This window comes from Sorex araneus, chromosome 9 (assembly GCF_027595985.1).
Source record: "Sorex araneus isolate mSorAra2 chromosome 9, mSorAra2.pri, whole genome shotgun sequence".
NCBI lineage: Eukaryota > Metazoa > Chordata > Mammalia > Eulipotyphla > Soricidae > Sorex > Sorex araneus.
This window is the reverse complement of record NC_073310.1, coordinates 56,354,710-56,369,426: the sequence shown is the minus strand read 5'-3', so window position 1 is coordinate 56,369,426 and position 14,717 is coordinate 56,354,710. Positions and strand designations below refer to the sequence as shown.

At 48.6% G+C, this 14,717-nt stretch overlaps 1 protein-coding gene across 8 annotated transcripts in view; it reads left to right on the top strand.

Moving 5' to 3' along the window:
- Window positions 1-14,717, top strand: part of KIAA1217 (KIAA1217 ortholog) — a 735,067-nt gene that overhangs the window by 619,161 nt on the left and 101,189 nt on the right. For all 8 annotated transcript variants that reach the window (XM_055117899.1, XM_004605356.2, XM_055117898.1 and 5 more), the window contains one exon: window positions 14,457-14,655. In XM_055117899.1, coding sequence (XP_054973874.1) covers window positions 14,457-14,655 — 199 coding nt within the window. The remainder of the gene's footprint in view (window positions 1-14,456; window positions 14,656-14,717) is intronic.

Genomic DNA, 14,717 nt, shown 5'->3' with positions numbered 1-14,717 from the left:
TGCTCCTGCCAAAGCTTACCATGCTCCTCGAGTCTGCATTTCAGCCCCCTTTGTTTACACTCTGGAAATCACCTTCTCTCTCTTTTCCAAGAACCTCCAGAAATCTGGCCCCTTCTCAGCCTCTTGAGCACTCTGCCCAGGTCCAGCCCACCAGCATCTCTCTCCTGGGTTATTGCCCAAGTTTGCTGTGGTCTCATGATTTCACTCTCTGTTCACGATCATCCATGCTTATCAAAGCAGTCTTGGAAATCTCAATTCATCACAGTCCTCTGTGGGTTTCCCAGCTCATGCAGAGACAAGGGAGCACATGGTCTCATCACGACCTTTCTCAGCCCATCTCAGCGCCTGCCAAACCACCCACTCATGTTCCTCCCAATGCACTTGCCCTTTGCCCTTACTTCTCTGTCAAGAAAACTCACCATTCCCCTGCATATGGTCCCCTGATCCTCCCAAAAGTGAACCCTGAACACAGAGCCAGGAGTAAGCTCTGAGCACTGCTGGGTGTGACCCAGAGAGAAAAGAGAAGGAGGAGGAGGAAGAGAAAGCAGAAGAGGAAGAGCAGGAGCAGAGAAAGGAGGCAAAGGAAGAAAGGAGAAGGAGGAAGAGGAGGAATTGGAGGAAGAGGAAGAAGTGGAGAAGCAGGGGAGGAGGGAGGAGAAGGAGGAGGAAGAGGAGAAGGAGGGGAGAAATAGGAGAAGAAAAAAAACAGAAGAGGGTCACAGAAAATAAAAGACTTGCCATTCCCTCTGCTGTATTGCTTTCTGACCAGGTAGATCTCGGAGCCCTAGCCCACCCCTCTTTGGGCCTCTTCTTATAAGCAGGATGTCCTACTATTTGGAACCACAATGCAGTCACCCAGTTCATCTCGCTCCTCACTGGCCTCCTCTAGCCTTCCTGGTCTCTGAGTTTACTCTCTCTGCTATGCCAGTACAAACGCAAGGATCTGAGCTTCCAGCCTTTAGAAAACAGTGTGGCACTGGCAGGAACTCGGCCAATATTTCTAGAATGAATGAAATCCACCGTCTCCTGGGACTAATTCAGTTTTAGTGCCTGCAGCTCTGTAAATCTAACACTGCCCTGGGGGTTAGCAACAAGGTCCGAGCGCAGAGCTTTCTCTTAAGAATCCAAAGAGCCGCTCCACCCCATTAGCACCTGCATGGAGGTGGACAGCCTTGACCACCGGCCAGGGTTTGCTCGTCACACAGCTCGGTGTTTCCGGCCCAGTGACGCGCTGGCGTCCGAGGTATGAACGCTCAGGGAGGGCGCAGAGGAGGGAGCCTGGCTGGGTTTCTTCCCGCCCAAGGCCAGTGCTCCACGTGGGTGTGTTTTGAGGGGACCCGCCCCTGAAAACAACTCGGCTTCCCGAACACTTTAGCTTATTTCTCCTCCGGGGCTCGGAGTGTCAGCCGTTATCATCTTGATGCTGAGGCATTGAGAGGGGTCTCGGACCCATGAGAGTGGTGAAGAAGGGACAAAGGTGAGCCGGAACCTGGGCTCGTGCATCACGGTCATGACAGGGACACATGGGGGAACTGAACAAGGACGCTTTGCCAGCGCGGCACCACCCCACGCGCCACTCCCCAAGCAGCTTCAGCCACCGCCGGCTTTTGTTCTTTATTGTGCCCTCGTGGTGAGACCAAAGGCTGCGCTGCAAGGCAGCCCCGGCACTTCACAGGAACTGGGCAGACGGAAGTAACCTCTTATCTGCCTCCTGAGAAAGGGCCAGAGGGGACCAGCGCACGGAACAAAGTCTCAGGCTGGGGGATGAGTTAGTTGCTCAAGCCCAGCTCTGCAGATTTATCTCATGGTGCCAACACCCCCCAGCCAGCTCTGTCTTCAAGTCCCCGGTGCTGAGCCGTGGAGGGGACAGACAGCCTGACCCTTGTCACCCCGAGGCACCTGGAATGCCATTCCCGGCCTCTCTCTGCTTTCCTACTTGCCCTTAAAGCAAGCAAAGGCCCTCACTGCACCAGGCTCCCCAACATCTTTGCCCGGTTTCCCCTAGATCAGGAGCCCTGCCCGGGTCCCGGCTCGCTGCTCCCTGTCCAGGCAGCCGACCTGCAGCCCTGAGTGATCAATGTTCTTCCTGCGTTCACTGCGTTCTCCCGACAGTCTCGCCAGCCTTTCGATTCCGCTGTCCTCTGTCCAGGAGTGAAAGAACATTCCAGCTGTCCCCATGGGGACAGGGTGTGGAGAGGGACAAACACGAGACACAGAGGTGGTTCCAGAAGATCCCCGCCCTCCGGCACTGGGCACTGGAGCAGGAGGCCAGGCTGAGGGGAAGTTCCGGGAGGGAGGGGGTGGCTGTCGTGGCAGCCTGGGAGTGATTGGGGCAGCATGGTTTGGGCACAGGGTGGGAGAGTGGGGTGCAGGGGTGCTATTCTAACACCCAGGAAGTCTCTTGGAACCATGAGGCCATGCACATCTTTGCATGGAATCGTCTTCCCACCATTCCAGCTGCAAATGTCCTCAGAAGCAGCTCCGCAACCATTGCCGATGTGTGGACCCTCCACACAGCTGGGCGGGACTCAGTCCCTACCAGCCTTAAACCAGGCGGCCCGAGAAGCAGCCAGTGCTCAGGGGCCCACAGCCCAGCAGAGAAGTTTCTCTTCCTGGCTTGGACCCCTGATGTCCCAGGAAAAGTGCTGACCCCCTCGATCTCCTGGGTACCCTGGCCCCTGGCAAGTGTCAGGGCTCATATGGAGTCTGTCTAAATATTTTTCCAGCTATAAATCAAATCACAAAATGCTGGATAAAAATACACTCTCTTTCTCCTTGTGATTTTGACAAATGAACCCTCATGGTGACCTAGAAAGCTCGATTTGATTTCAGAATTCATCAGGGTCCCCAGAGGCTGGTGGGGACTGTGGGGTACAGAAGCCCCCGCCCCCCACTCCCAGCCTAGAGCTGACTTTATTCTCTTCCCAGCTCCCCGGCATTGCACACACAGGTGATGCCCACCAGGCATAGGCAAGTGGCCCACCCACATACACCTGCAGAGAGTGCATCCTCCAGACTTGGGGGACATGCTCCAGGGTGGGATACATACTTTAGTGTTGGGGTGCATGCTGCAATATTTCAGCATATGTTCCGGTGTCAGGGCACATGCCCTGTATTGGAGTACATGCTCTGGTGTTGGAGGTACATGTCCCAGTGTTGGGGTACATGACTCCGTTTCAGGGTGCATGCTCTTGTGTTGGGGTATGTGCCCCAGTATTGGAGTGCATGTTTCACCGTTATGGTTCATGCCCCAGTGTTGAGATTCATGCTCCAGTGTTAGGATACATGTCCCAGTGTTGGATACATGACTTGGTGTTGGGGTGCATGCTCTCATGTTGGGGTATATGCTTCTGTGTTGAGGTTCATGCCCCAATATGGGGGTGCATGCTTCAGTGTTGGGGTTCATGCCCCAATGTTGAGATTCATGCTCTAGTATTAGGATACATGTCCCAGTGTTGGGGTACATGACTCGGTGTTAGGGTGCATGCTCTCGTTGAGGTACGTGCCCCAGTGTTGAGGTTCCTGCCTGGGTATTGAGGTTCATGCTCCAGGGTTAGGATACATGTCCCAGTGTTGGGGTCCATGACTCATGACTCAGTGTTAGGGTGCATGCTCTCATGTTGAGGTTCCTGCCGGGTGTTGAGGTTCATCTCCAGTGTTAGGCTACATGCCCATGTTGGGGGCATGTTCCAATGCTGGGGGGCATGCTCAAGATGGGGGTTTGTGCCCAGCGTTGGGGCTCATGCCCCAGTGATAAGGCTCACATTGGTGAGCCCCACCTCGTGCCTGGGAGGTGGCTCCAGGAAATGTGCCGGGAGCAGGAGGCCCTAAGGCGCCGGCCTCTAGGGCCCCTCCCCCCCAGGATTCCCCTCCGGAAGCCCCTCACACTCTAACAGCTGCTCAGGGCGCTGTCCTAGGTGGCTGGGCTCCCTTTGCTGCCTCACGCAGGAGACGAGGCGTCAGTTTCTCTCCAAGCTCCCAAACGCAGGCCAGTGAGAGCTGAATTCCCCCAAACCGCCCACACTCTTTCTCACCGTTTCTGGAAAAGCTCCACGAGCCTCCCCCTCAGGCACTGAGAAACTGAGAAAAGGCCGCCCGGAAGGAGACTGCGCAAGCCTCGGCCCGCGTGGGCCACCTCCCCGGACGACCTAGGGCAGGACACAGCGAGGAGGGAGGTGTGAACGTTCCCGAAATTCCCTCTGCGGCTGCATATGGCCAGAGGAGCCGCCTTCCGCCCGGCCCTCCCCGCCCTCCACATTGGGACGGCCTCGTGATGTGCGTGGGTGCACCCCGAGGTCTAAGACGGGCTAGTCACAGATGGCCCGTTTCCCCCAAACGTTCCCCTGAGAGGCTGGAGCGTGGACGGTTTCCTTCAGCGGCAGACTCGGGATGAACCTTTGCAGAAGGCTGTACCGTGGCTCACTGAAAGGGAGGCCAGCTGAGGGGCCAGGGAATGGAAGAGGAGGCTGGACACAGAAGAGCTGGTGCCCAGGCAGGGTGCAGTGTGGGAACTTACAGGAAGTACAGGCATGCTCCTTCAATAACCAAGATGGGCGCCTCATGGTATATATCCCGTATGATATATCATCGGACTGGAGCGCTAGCACAGAGGGTAGGGCATTTGCCTTGCACAAGGCTGACTCGGGTTCGATTCCTCTGTTCCTCTCTGAGAACCAGGCAAGCTACCCAGAGTATCCCGCCTGCACGGCAAAGTCTAGCAAGCTCCTCATGGCATATTTGATATGCCAAAAACAGTAACAAGTCTCACAAAGGAGACGTTAACGAGCAAATCGATGAACAACGGGATGACAGTGACAGTGACAGATATATCATATATATACAAACAATTTTTTGAGAAGCAAGGTAATTTTTATTGAAACATATTTAGCAAGATGTGAGAGGAGAGAAAGGGGAAAACTCTGTGTGCAAGAAAGAACACAGCCTTCTCCAGAGTGGAAACGGGCAAGCAAAGGCACAGAGACAAGCAAGTGAGACACTTGTTCAAGGAAGCATACGGGCTTGAAGAGCGAGTCTCGTGTCTAATAGTTTGTCTCTCTTCACCCGTACTGTATAAATCTCCACCCATTGCCTCCCTCAGAGCCTGCCCGGCAGCCTATTCCCCCAAGCCTGACAATTTCCTAACAGCTGAGAGGGGAAAGGTGAGTCTTGTTATGTCAAGGAGATGATGTTTGGAGAGAGTCCCTAAGGATGGGGAGAAGAGGGAGAAAGGAGGGCCAACCATGGACTCCTTGGATGGGAGAGGCTGGTAGTTGAGTCAGTGACACAGGCTTGACTCAGTGACTCCTCAATAAAGAAGCCTCCGGCCAGGCTTCGGAGCAGGCCTGGGAAGATGCGCACCTGCTTTGATGCGGGAGGCCTGGGTTCCATCCCCAACATCACTTGGTCCCCTGAGCACTGCCAGAGGCATCCCCTAAGCGCCTAGCCAGAGTGGTCCTTGAGCACTGCCTGGTGTGATCCAGAAACCAATTCTTATTTGGATAGATAAGAATTTAGCTAAATAAGAACTGAAAATTCTTATTTAGAAAAACAAACAAAAAAAATGTTCCAAAAAACTTTCAAGCGGGTAGACCCTTGGAGACTTGGGGGGATGTTGCATGTGGAGGAGGCTTGGGGACCCCGCCCTGTGTCGCCCCTCCATTCTCCTGCTGCTGGGGCTCATCTTTAGCAAAGTTGCTGGGGAGTAAACATGTTCCCCTGTGAACCATTCTAGTAGAGTTGGGGCCCAGAGTGACAGCACAGCGGGTAGGGCGCTTGCCTTGCCAGTGGCCAACCAGCCTTCCATCCCTCATGGTCCTCTGAGCACCACTAGGAATAATTCCTGAGCACAGAGCCAGGAGTAATCTCTGAGCATTGCTGGGTGTGGCTCAAAAATTCTTTTTAAAAATATCATTTCAGGACTGGGGAGAGAGCTCCAGTGTAAAGACGCTTAGTTTGGTCTCCAGTACCTGCCCCAAAATCCCACACCCCAACACCAGGCACCCAAGGGTCAGGCCTACATTCCAAGGCTGAGTATTGTGGGGAATGGCCTCAGCGCCCCCAAATTCATGGCTTCTATGGCTTCTCTGGAAAAGGTAAAAATAAATTTAAAAATAGCATTTCATACAGAAAACTTTCTAAAGAGGCACTCATTCATCTGTAATAACCACAGGTTATTACTATATAAAATACTGATCATTTGGCAGAGAAGGAAATTAACTTCTGGTTAACTCAAACTCTTATTCTTGCCTATAATCTTTATGCCTAAGTCTGCTTATTCGTGTGATGAACAGAATGCAGGTGATATTACTCTCCCTCAGGAACAGTTACAAACTTCATTTTGAATCATAATCATAGTTTTTCTGAAACTTTGAGGATGGGTACCAGAAGCTTTGCATATGTTGGCTTTTCATATCTGTACAAAGCCAATTAATTTTTTTCTGAGACCATGATTACTGTACCTTTTATGCTTTAATTTTTTGCTTTACGAAAAATCTAGGTTGGAATGATAGTAAAACAGGTAGGGCACTTGCCGTGCACATGGCTGATCCAGGTTTGATCCTAGCACACCATTTTGTCCCCTGAGCACTGCCAAGAGTGATTCCTGAGTGCAGAGTCAGGAGTAACCCCTGAGTATCACTGGGTGGGGTCTGGCTCCCCTGCAAAAAAAAAAAAAAAATCTTTTGTTTCTTTACTTTTCATATTTGAGAACTTCTGTACTCACCCATTACAAATCAAGAAAATTTTCCAAATAACTTTTTTCAAAATGTACTTATATTTATGTTTTATATTTAAAGCTTTTAAGTATAGTTTAAAAAACAGAAAAAATTACAATTTAAGACTTTATCAATGTTGAACAGATATGGACATCTGTTTAACATGAGAGGCAGTGCAGCACACTGGTTATAGATATTGCCCAGAAGGTCCCAGGATGCAGCTCAATGAAAGAACTTCTGCCTTGCACATGTGAGCACCTGGGTTAAATTCCCATGATTAAATGAAGAAAAGGCAATATTATCTAAAGAGAGTTATACAGGTGAACTTTTCTTGCCTTCAGTGTTCTTCTCCATAAGTGGGGATAACCGTGATAAGTTTGAGTGAGGACTCAAAAGATAGTACAGGGGCTAAGGCACTTGGGTTGCATGTGACCAACCCTGATTTGCTCCATGGCACCACATGGTCCAGCAAGCACCTCCAGAAGTGACCCCTGAGCACACAGCAGGGAGTAGCCCCTAAACACTGTAGGTGTGTCCCCCCCAAAATATGTTATTTAACCTTTAAATAGGGCTAAAATCTATGTCGGATACATAACAAGTGCTGTAACTGTTTCTGTCAACTGAAATTTAAAAGAAACAAAGCGCCTTTCGCGTGTTGCGGTGGGCACCTTGCCTTCCCAGAAGACTCTCCCCACCTTTTCCGTGCCCATCCTTCTTTCCTAGAGCTGTGTTGAAGTTAGAGCATTTGCTCTCAGTTTCAACACTTTGACTCTGTGTTGTGTATTCAGAAATAATCAATACTATTGGGTTGTGTGTTATAAAACCTCCTATAAGTGGGGTCCAGCTGCTTGCATTTTTTCGTGACTTTCTGTGTTCATTCACCAGTCTGGTTTTTAGATGTGTTGCTAGATGTGCATCTACTTCATTCCCAGAAACTCTGGGTTACTTTTCTATTGTAACCACTGAGCCTAAGTCCACGTGACATTATGTTGAATTATGGCCCAGTGCCCAGTGCGCACACCTGAGATTTTTCTCCGTAATGGAATAATTTGAAAGAATTCTTCTGGGTGCAGGAGATGCTGGTAAAGCTTTATCAAGTGCCACGAATGGTTGTGCAAATTGAATCTCCTACCAGCAGTAACTTGACTCCATTTCCCTCACCACCTGCCCAGACACTTGAGCCCATTAGACTTACTGACTTTTGTGTCCTGGGGGGTATAAAGTAAGTAACATCATGGTTTCCATTTTTATTTTCACAGTTACTGTGAGGGTGGACATTTTTTTAACCTTCACGTGCTACTGATTGTTGGGTGTCTGCGGCAGGGCAGGGGCTCGTGAAGTGCCAGGGATTAAACTGGGTTGACTACGTGCAAGGCACTTAATTCCAGTACTCTGTCTTCAGCCCTCTCCAATGATAGAGTTCAGGAAATGAGTTGATGTGTTGATTTTTTTCTCAACTAATAGAATCCCAACTCCACCATATATTTATTTTTTTATCCCACATATATTTGTAAGTGATGCTTTTATGCACATCCTGTATTTCTTTGTGCTTACCTGGTATATCGTGCACAGATGTCTGTATATTCAAGGACTCTTGACATGTATTGACCTTTTGGAAAAGTACTATTGGTTTAACTTCCCAGAAGTGGTATGTGAGAGAACATTCCTACCATTTATCAACACCGAATGTCAGTGTAAAAATCTTTGACAGTTTCCTAAGTGTAAAAAGTTATATTAATGTTTTAATTAAGTTTTTAATTAAAAAATTTTAATTAAGTTGAAAACTTTTTCATCAGTACTCTAAGTTGTTTATATTTTGAGGGGGTTCGGTGGGGGTTTGGTTTGGTTTGGGATCCACACCCAGCTGTGCCCAGGGCTTACTCTTGGCTCTATACTCAGGGATCACTACTGGAAGTGTTCTAGGTACCATATGGGATAAAGGGATCAAACCTGTGTCTTTTGCATGCAAGGCAGGTGTCCTACCTGCTGTACTGTTTATCTGGCTCCTCAGCACTTAAGTTTTTAACTCATGTGTTGTCATTGTAATAAGGCAATTATTGATTTGCCTTGTCCTACATTTGGAAAAACTGAGGAATTTTGGTCTTTTAGAATTGTCACCAGTATCTGCCTATAGTTAATGCTGTTTCAGGGAAAGTGTGGAAGGCATTTTAGAAAGCATGCATACATTATGCTCATTTGGCCACATTACAAGAAGAATTGAATTCACTTCAACTAAAAGTTATCTGAGCATCAACTATGTATCTAACACTATAATCTATTACCATCTGATGAATACAACTAATTATAATACAGAATCCAAAGTCATGCCAGATTAACAGGCTGAGCTCTGCATGATGCCTCGGTCCCCAGCATCTCATGGGCCCTTGAGCACAGCCAGGAGCGACCCCCAAGCACTGCCACTGTGACCCCAAAACCAAAATCCTGGTGGTGCTTCTTTCTGGCTCTGTGTTTAGGGATCACTCCTGGTGGTGCTCAGGGAATCAGCACTGGGGATATATCTGGAGTCAGAGTGGACAAGGCTTAACCCCTAAAGTTCCTTAACCCCTAAAGTTCCTTAACCCCTCTCTCTAGCCTCATTCCTCTGTTTTTAATGGCAGAGTGAAGGAGGACTAAGTAAACTGGCTCCAAGGAAGTCACATGCAAGCCAAAGAAGTGGTGGGGTATGGCAGCAGCGTGGATGTGCGTGGTACACTCGGAGGGCAGCAAGACTGCCAGCTAGCCACAGAGCCCTCGGCAGGGCATAAGATGAGGATTGGAGACTGAAGCCGGCTGCGTCCATTTTGGCTGCTCTATTGAACTATCAAACTATCGTGGACCAAGTGTTTTAAACAGCAGTTGATTTCTCACTGTCCCAAAGGTGGAGAACTTTAAACTCGAGGTACCCACGGATCCGCTAACTGGCAGTGAAAGCCGGGTGCACACCTCATTTTCAGATGGCCGTCTTGTCTGTCCTAAACCTTCTAATAAAGGGGCTCAGCGCCACAGGGAACTTGTGCCTCATGCCCTAATTACCTCCTGGAGCATCCCCGATGCCGTCACATTGGGGATCGGGGCCATTTGGAGGTACACAGAGACTCCTTAGTTTATTGCACACAGAGGAAATTTGTGCATGCCCTCTGAAGAATCTCATGGAAAATCTCCCATGTTCTGAAACTAATCCTGAGTCGGGAGACTTGGAGGATAGGCAGCAGCAACAGGGTCTGTGAGTGAACCTGGTTTTGGCAAACTGCGGCCAGAAGGTTTTGGTGGAAAGCTCCTGTGGCATTGGAATCCCCTTGAGGTATAAGGACTGCTGAGGGCTGAGAACCCCAGTCCATCCCCCAAGATCTTCCTTCATGGCCATTCTCTGTGGCCATCCCCTGCAGCTTCCCCAGCTCTGGGCCATCTCTCTGCTGTGCTAGCATGTGGATGGTTTCTAACCCCACCTGTAGTGACTCAAGACCGGAATCTTTTCTTCTGGCTGCCCCCACCCTTCTCCCACCTCTTCCAGCAGATGGTCAGACTAAAAGTGCAAGGCATGCAGAGCTCGGGAGCTTGGGGGAGACGAAAGTGACTCAGTGCAGAGTTGAGGGAGCTGCAGGCCTCCCCTTTCAACCACACCCGCCCGCCGGCCTGCCCCAGACCTCGGCTTCTGCCGTTTGGCAGAAGTGGATCTGAGTCAGTGTCGCCATCTGCTTCAACTGGGGTGTTTGCACGTTGCTGTGACCTTCTGGATGCCCATGGTCCTGCCTGGGCAGTGGGGTGTCCTTGAGACCAGGTGCCAGCGGAGGACATGAATGACTTGTGCACTGTGAGACATGGCAGGCACCCTCCAAGGCATCTTTCTTCTACATTTCCTACTTTATGCCACTGATATACCGAGAGTAGCACACCTACCCGAGGTACTCTCCCTTCTGTCGTTGATGTGCTTGCACACACCTGGCTGTGCACCTGGAATCACTTTTGATGGGGTGTAAAGTAGAATGTAAAGTAGAAGGCAATCAATCTTCTTCTTTTTTTTTTTTTTTTTTTTGCTTTTTGGGTCACACCCGGCGATGCACGGGGTCACTCCTGGCTCATGCACTCAGGAATCACCCCTGGCGGTGCTCAGGGGACCATATGGGATGCTGGGATTCGAACCTGGGTCGGCCGCGTGCAAGGCAAACGCCCTACCCGCTGTGCTATCACTCCAGCCCCGGCAATCAATCTTCTTAAACATATATATAGAGAGAGAGTCTTATATATAGTTGAGTCTTACGTGCTTTTATATATACATATATATGTGTGTGTATGTGTGTGTGTGTGTGTATATATATATATATACATATATATATATACTTGGACATAAGACTCAACTATAAGGGCTTAATGGCTCCAAAGTGAGATACAACAATTTTCACGTACTTTCCTCAAAATACATACATACATATTATTATTATCATCATCATCATCATTATTTATTTATTTCTTTATTTCCTCTAAATACATATGTTTCCTTTTTGGATAATTTTTAGTGGATTATTTATAACAAGCAATACAAAATAAATTATTTAGCGTCTGCCTTTGGGTAAGACTTGGGTGGTGGTGGGAAAATTCAAAATAATGGTGATGGGAAGGTGTAATGGGGGTGGGATTGGTGTTCAAGTAGTGAATGTGATAAATTATTATGAACAACTTTATAAAAATAAAATAAAATATTTTTTTAGGAAGGAGGGAAGGAGGGAGGGAGGGGGTGGGAGGGGGTGGGAGGGAGGGAGGAAGGGAGGAAGGGGGTTGGCAACCCAAAGTCCTCCAGGCTTCTTCTGTGGCTCAGCAGCTACCCACGCTGGCTCAGGCAGTCTGAGTCTGGTCATGATGCCGTGGCAGTGAGGCTGTGCATGAAGGTAACTGCCTGGGCTGTAGTATTGTGCATGGAAGAAGCAAACTGAATCAAGTCTAGAAGCTCTCTTCTGTTGTCTGGGAAAGCATCTTTGCTGTCTTCTCCAGATTTTCATGATCTGTCACCCGCTGATGGACTCAGCTGGCAGCTGGACTGGCCAGACACTGAGATAAGCGTGTGTGGAGGCCCTCCCTTTTTTTCTCTTTCATTTAGAGCCTCTGGCTGCAGCTCTCACACATGTACAGGATGCAGATGTGGGGATGCACAGCAGGCTGTGAGCTATGCCTGTCACAGGGCTTGAATGGCCTTTTAGCAGAGACCTCACCCAGTCATGGTTGGGGCCCATGGTTTTGTTTGGTCTTTCACTGTGGCATTAGCCATGCATGGGATTGGCACTGCATTTCCTGTTTGGCGTGAAAGTATCACTTGGTCTGTGATTAGGCAGTCTTGAAAGGTTTGTCTCTTCTGCCTTCTCGGTTCTGAACTTGCCTAGCATGGCAAGTCTGAAAAAAAAAATCATCTTGCTACAGAAGCCAAGCATCAAAATGGATGGGGTGAGAGGGGATGTGGGGCCTAGCAAGGAAGCAGCCACTTCAGCAAGTATTTCTAATGTGTATACAAACCAGGAGCAAGATTGCTAGACTGTGTGTCAACCATGACCGCCAGCTGCTGACGGCTTGGGTAAGATCCTACAATGTACATTCTTTATGGGTGAAGAAGGAATCATCCATTCATTCAACAAACGTTTATTGAAGCCTCCTATCAGAGAGGTGGGGTCACACATCTGGGCTGACCAGGCAGAACCTTGACGTTAGCCCCAATACTTGGTCTCTCCCAGGAGGCCATGCAGATTTCCTGACTGCTCTGTCGATGGTCAGAGCTGTGTGCCCTGCCCAATACTGAGCCTATTGAACCAGGGTCCAGCCAGTTGGTTGGGTTGGACAGCTTCAGACCTTGGGGGGCAGAGGAATCCCCTTGACTGGGGTGACAAGAGCATGTGGGCACTGCACTATGATGTAAAAAACATTCAATCAGTCTTCCTGCACTTCACTTGCCCCACTTTCCCACCTTCAGAGGGATCTGATACCTCATTCCCTCAGCTTCCCCAGCTACCATTTTCCAGGTGTGTGTGTGTGTGTGTGTGTGTGTGTGTTACTTCTTCCTTTCCCTTTGCTGTTACTACAGCGATAGACTGCTGTACACATGTGTATTTGTGGCTCACATCTCTGATTGAGTGCTCACACACTCAATGAAGGCATGGTCTGGGGAATCTCACACTTCCCACTGCGGCGCTCAGCTACCCAACGTACTCTCACGTCTGTCCTTGAGTTGCTTGCACACACCTGGTTGTGCACCTGGGATCACATATGTTATTGTATCCTGGGAGTCTTAAACAACAGAGTTGCCGGGCCACACCTGGAGCATGTGGGTAGCACTGGGAATTGGACCCATGACCTCACGCACTTTGTCCTCCCTGGATGCCTGCCTGTATGAGTTTTGTGGCGTTCACCCTGTAGAGTATCAGCTTTTTCTTGTTTGCTCTTTTTTTCCCCTCTGTTCTTTGATTTATGGGCTGTTGTTTTGTTGTTCTTTTTAATTCCTCCTCATCACATTTCTGTGGAATGTCTGGAAGAAGCAGAGACAAATTTGTTTCACAAATGGCCATTTGTAAGGAGAAGTTTCCATCTATTCTTCTTTGAGTCTGTCCTGCCAAAACTTCATCTAGTGATTGTAGCTCCTCCTCTCAGTGGGTTCTCAGAAGGATTTAAATTATCAATCAGTGTCTTCGATTCTGCTTGTTGTCTGCCTGACGAGTAAGTGACCTAAACATAGTGACTTAAAATAACCACACCTTTGTATAGTCTCATGATCTGCTATTAAGAGGACTTAAGGAGCCTCTGGTTCCTGTTCAGTGATGCATGAATGGGGGCAGCTTCTCCTGCCCGGAGGTCCATCCACAAGGTGACTCTCGTTCCAACTGCATAGTGAGTGATTCTGCTATAGGAAAGGGGCTGATGAGGACTTCTGTCAGAGTTCTTGCTCTTCTCATCTTGACTAGGTTCACAGAATCTTGGTTCCATGAGGTAACATTCCAGACCACACTCCCTAAGAAAATACAGTCCTGGGCCCAAGCACTTTTCAAATCTGCTGTTTGTATCAGGCACAGCTAGAGTCCTACTGGTCAAAGCAAGTCACATGACCAAGTTCAAACTCCATGTGGAAATAAATCACTCCACAGGGTGTGAGAAGTGGGAAGCATGATTCCTGGGGGTCTCCCTGAGACTAAAATTCTAGGATCTCAAACTTGTGCTTTTCTAAGTGTGACTCACTTGTTCCGTTTCCTTTCTAAAACATTTGTGGACCAGACTCCTTCCTTATAGGCTAGTTTTCTATGAAACAGACATTCAATGAATGTGTATTAGGACGACATGATGTTGTAGCACTTTTCATTTAAAAATGTTTCTGAATGGACCGTAATGATTCAGACTAAGTAGCTTACTCATTGCCGTAATGATTGTGTTTCTAGTGCAGGAAAAAAAAAATGTCCTACAGGGGCAAATTTCCTAAATATACCTCTCAAGGGAATTAAATATTGTCTTTTGATGTTAACCAGCAGAAGTTAGCTTCTTGTCTGTTTGGTTTTTAAAGGTTGAAAATTAGCCTGGAAGCCAAAGAGTAAGTGTGGATTCTTGCCTGATCGTCGGAGAATGAATCCCTTGAAAAGTCTGAATCTGCATCTCTCATTTTATGCCTTGAAAGTGTATTACAGATATTCTGGAGTGCTTTTGTCACAGATATTCCTTAATGTGCTGCGTGTCCGGGTAGCTGGCCTGCTGACTGATGTCTCTCCATTTTCCACACAGGGGTTCTCTATCTCCAGTACGGAGATGAAACCAAGCAGCTCAGGATGCCGAATGAAATCACAAGTGCAGACACAATCCGTGCTCTCTTCGTAAGTGCCTTTCCACAGCAGCTCACCATGAAAATGCTGGAGTCGCCCAGCGTAGCCATTTACATCAAAGATGAAAGCAGAAATGTCTATTATGAATTAAATGATGTCAGGTGAGTAGTTGTGTGTGTGTGTGTGCGCGCGTCCTCACAGATTGCCTTTAATCTCACTGTGT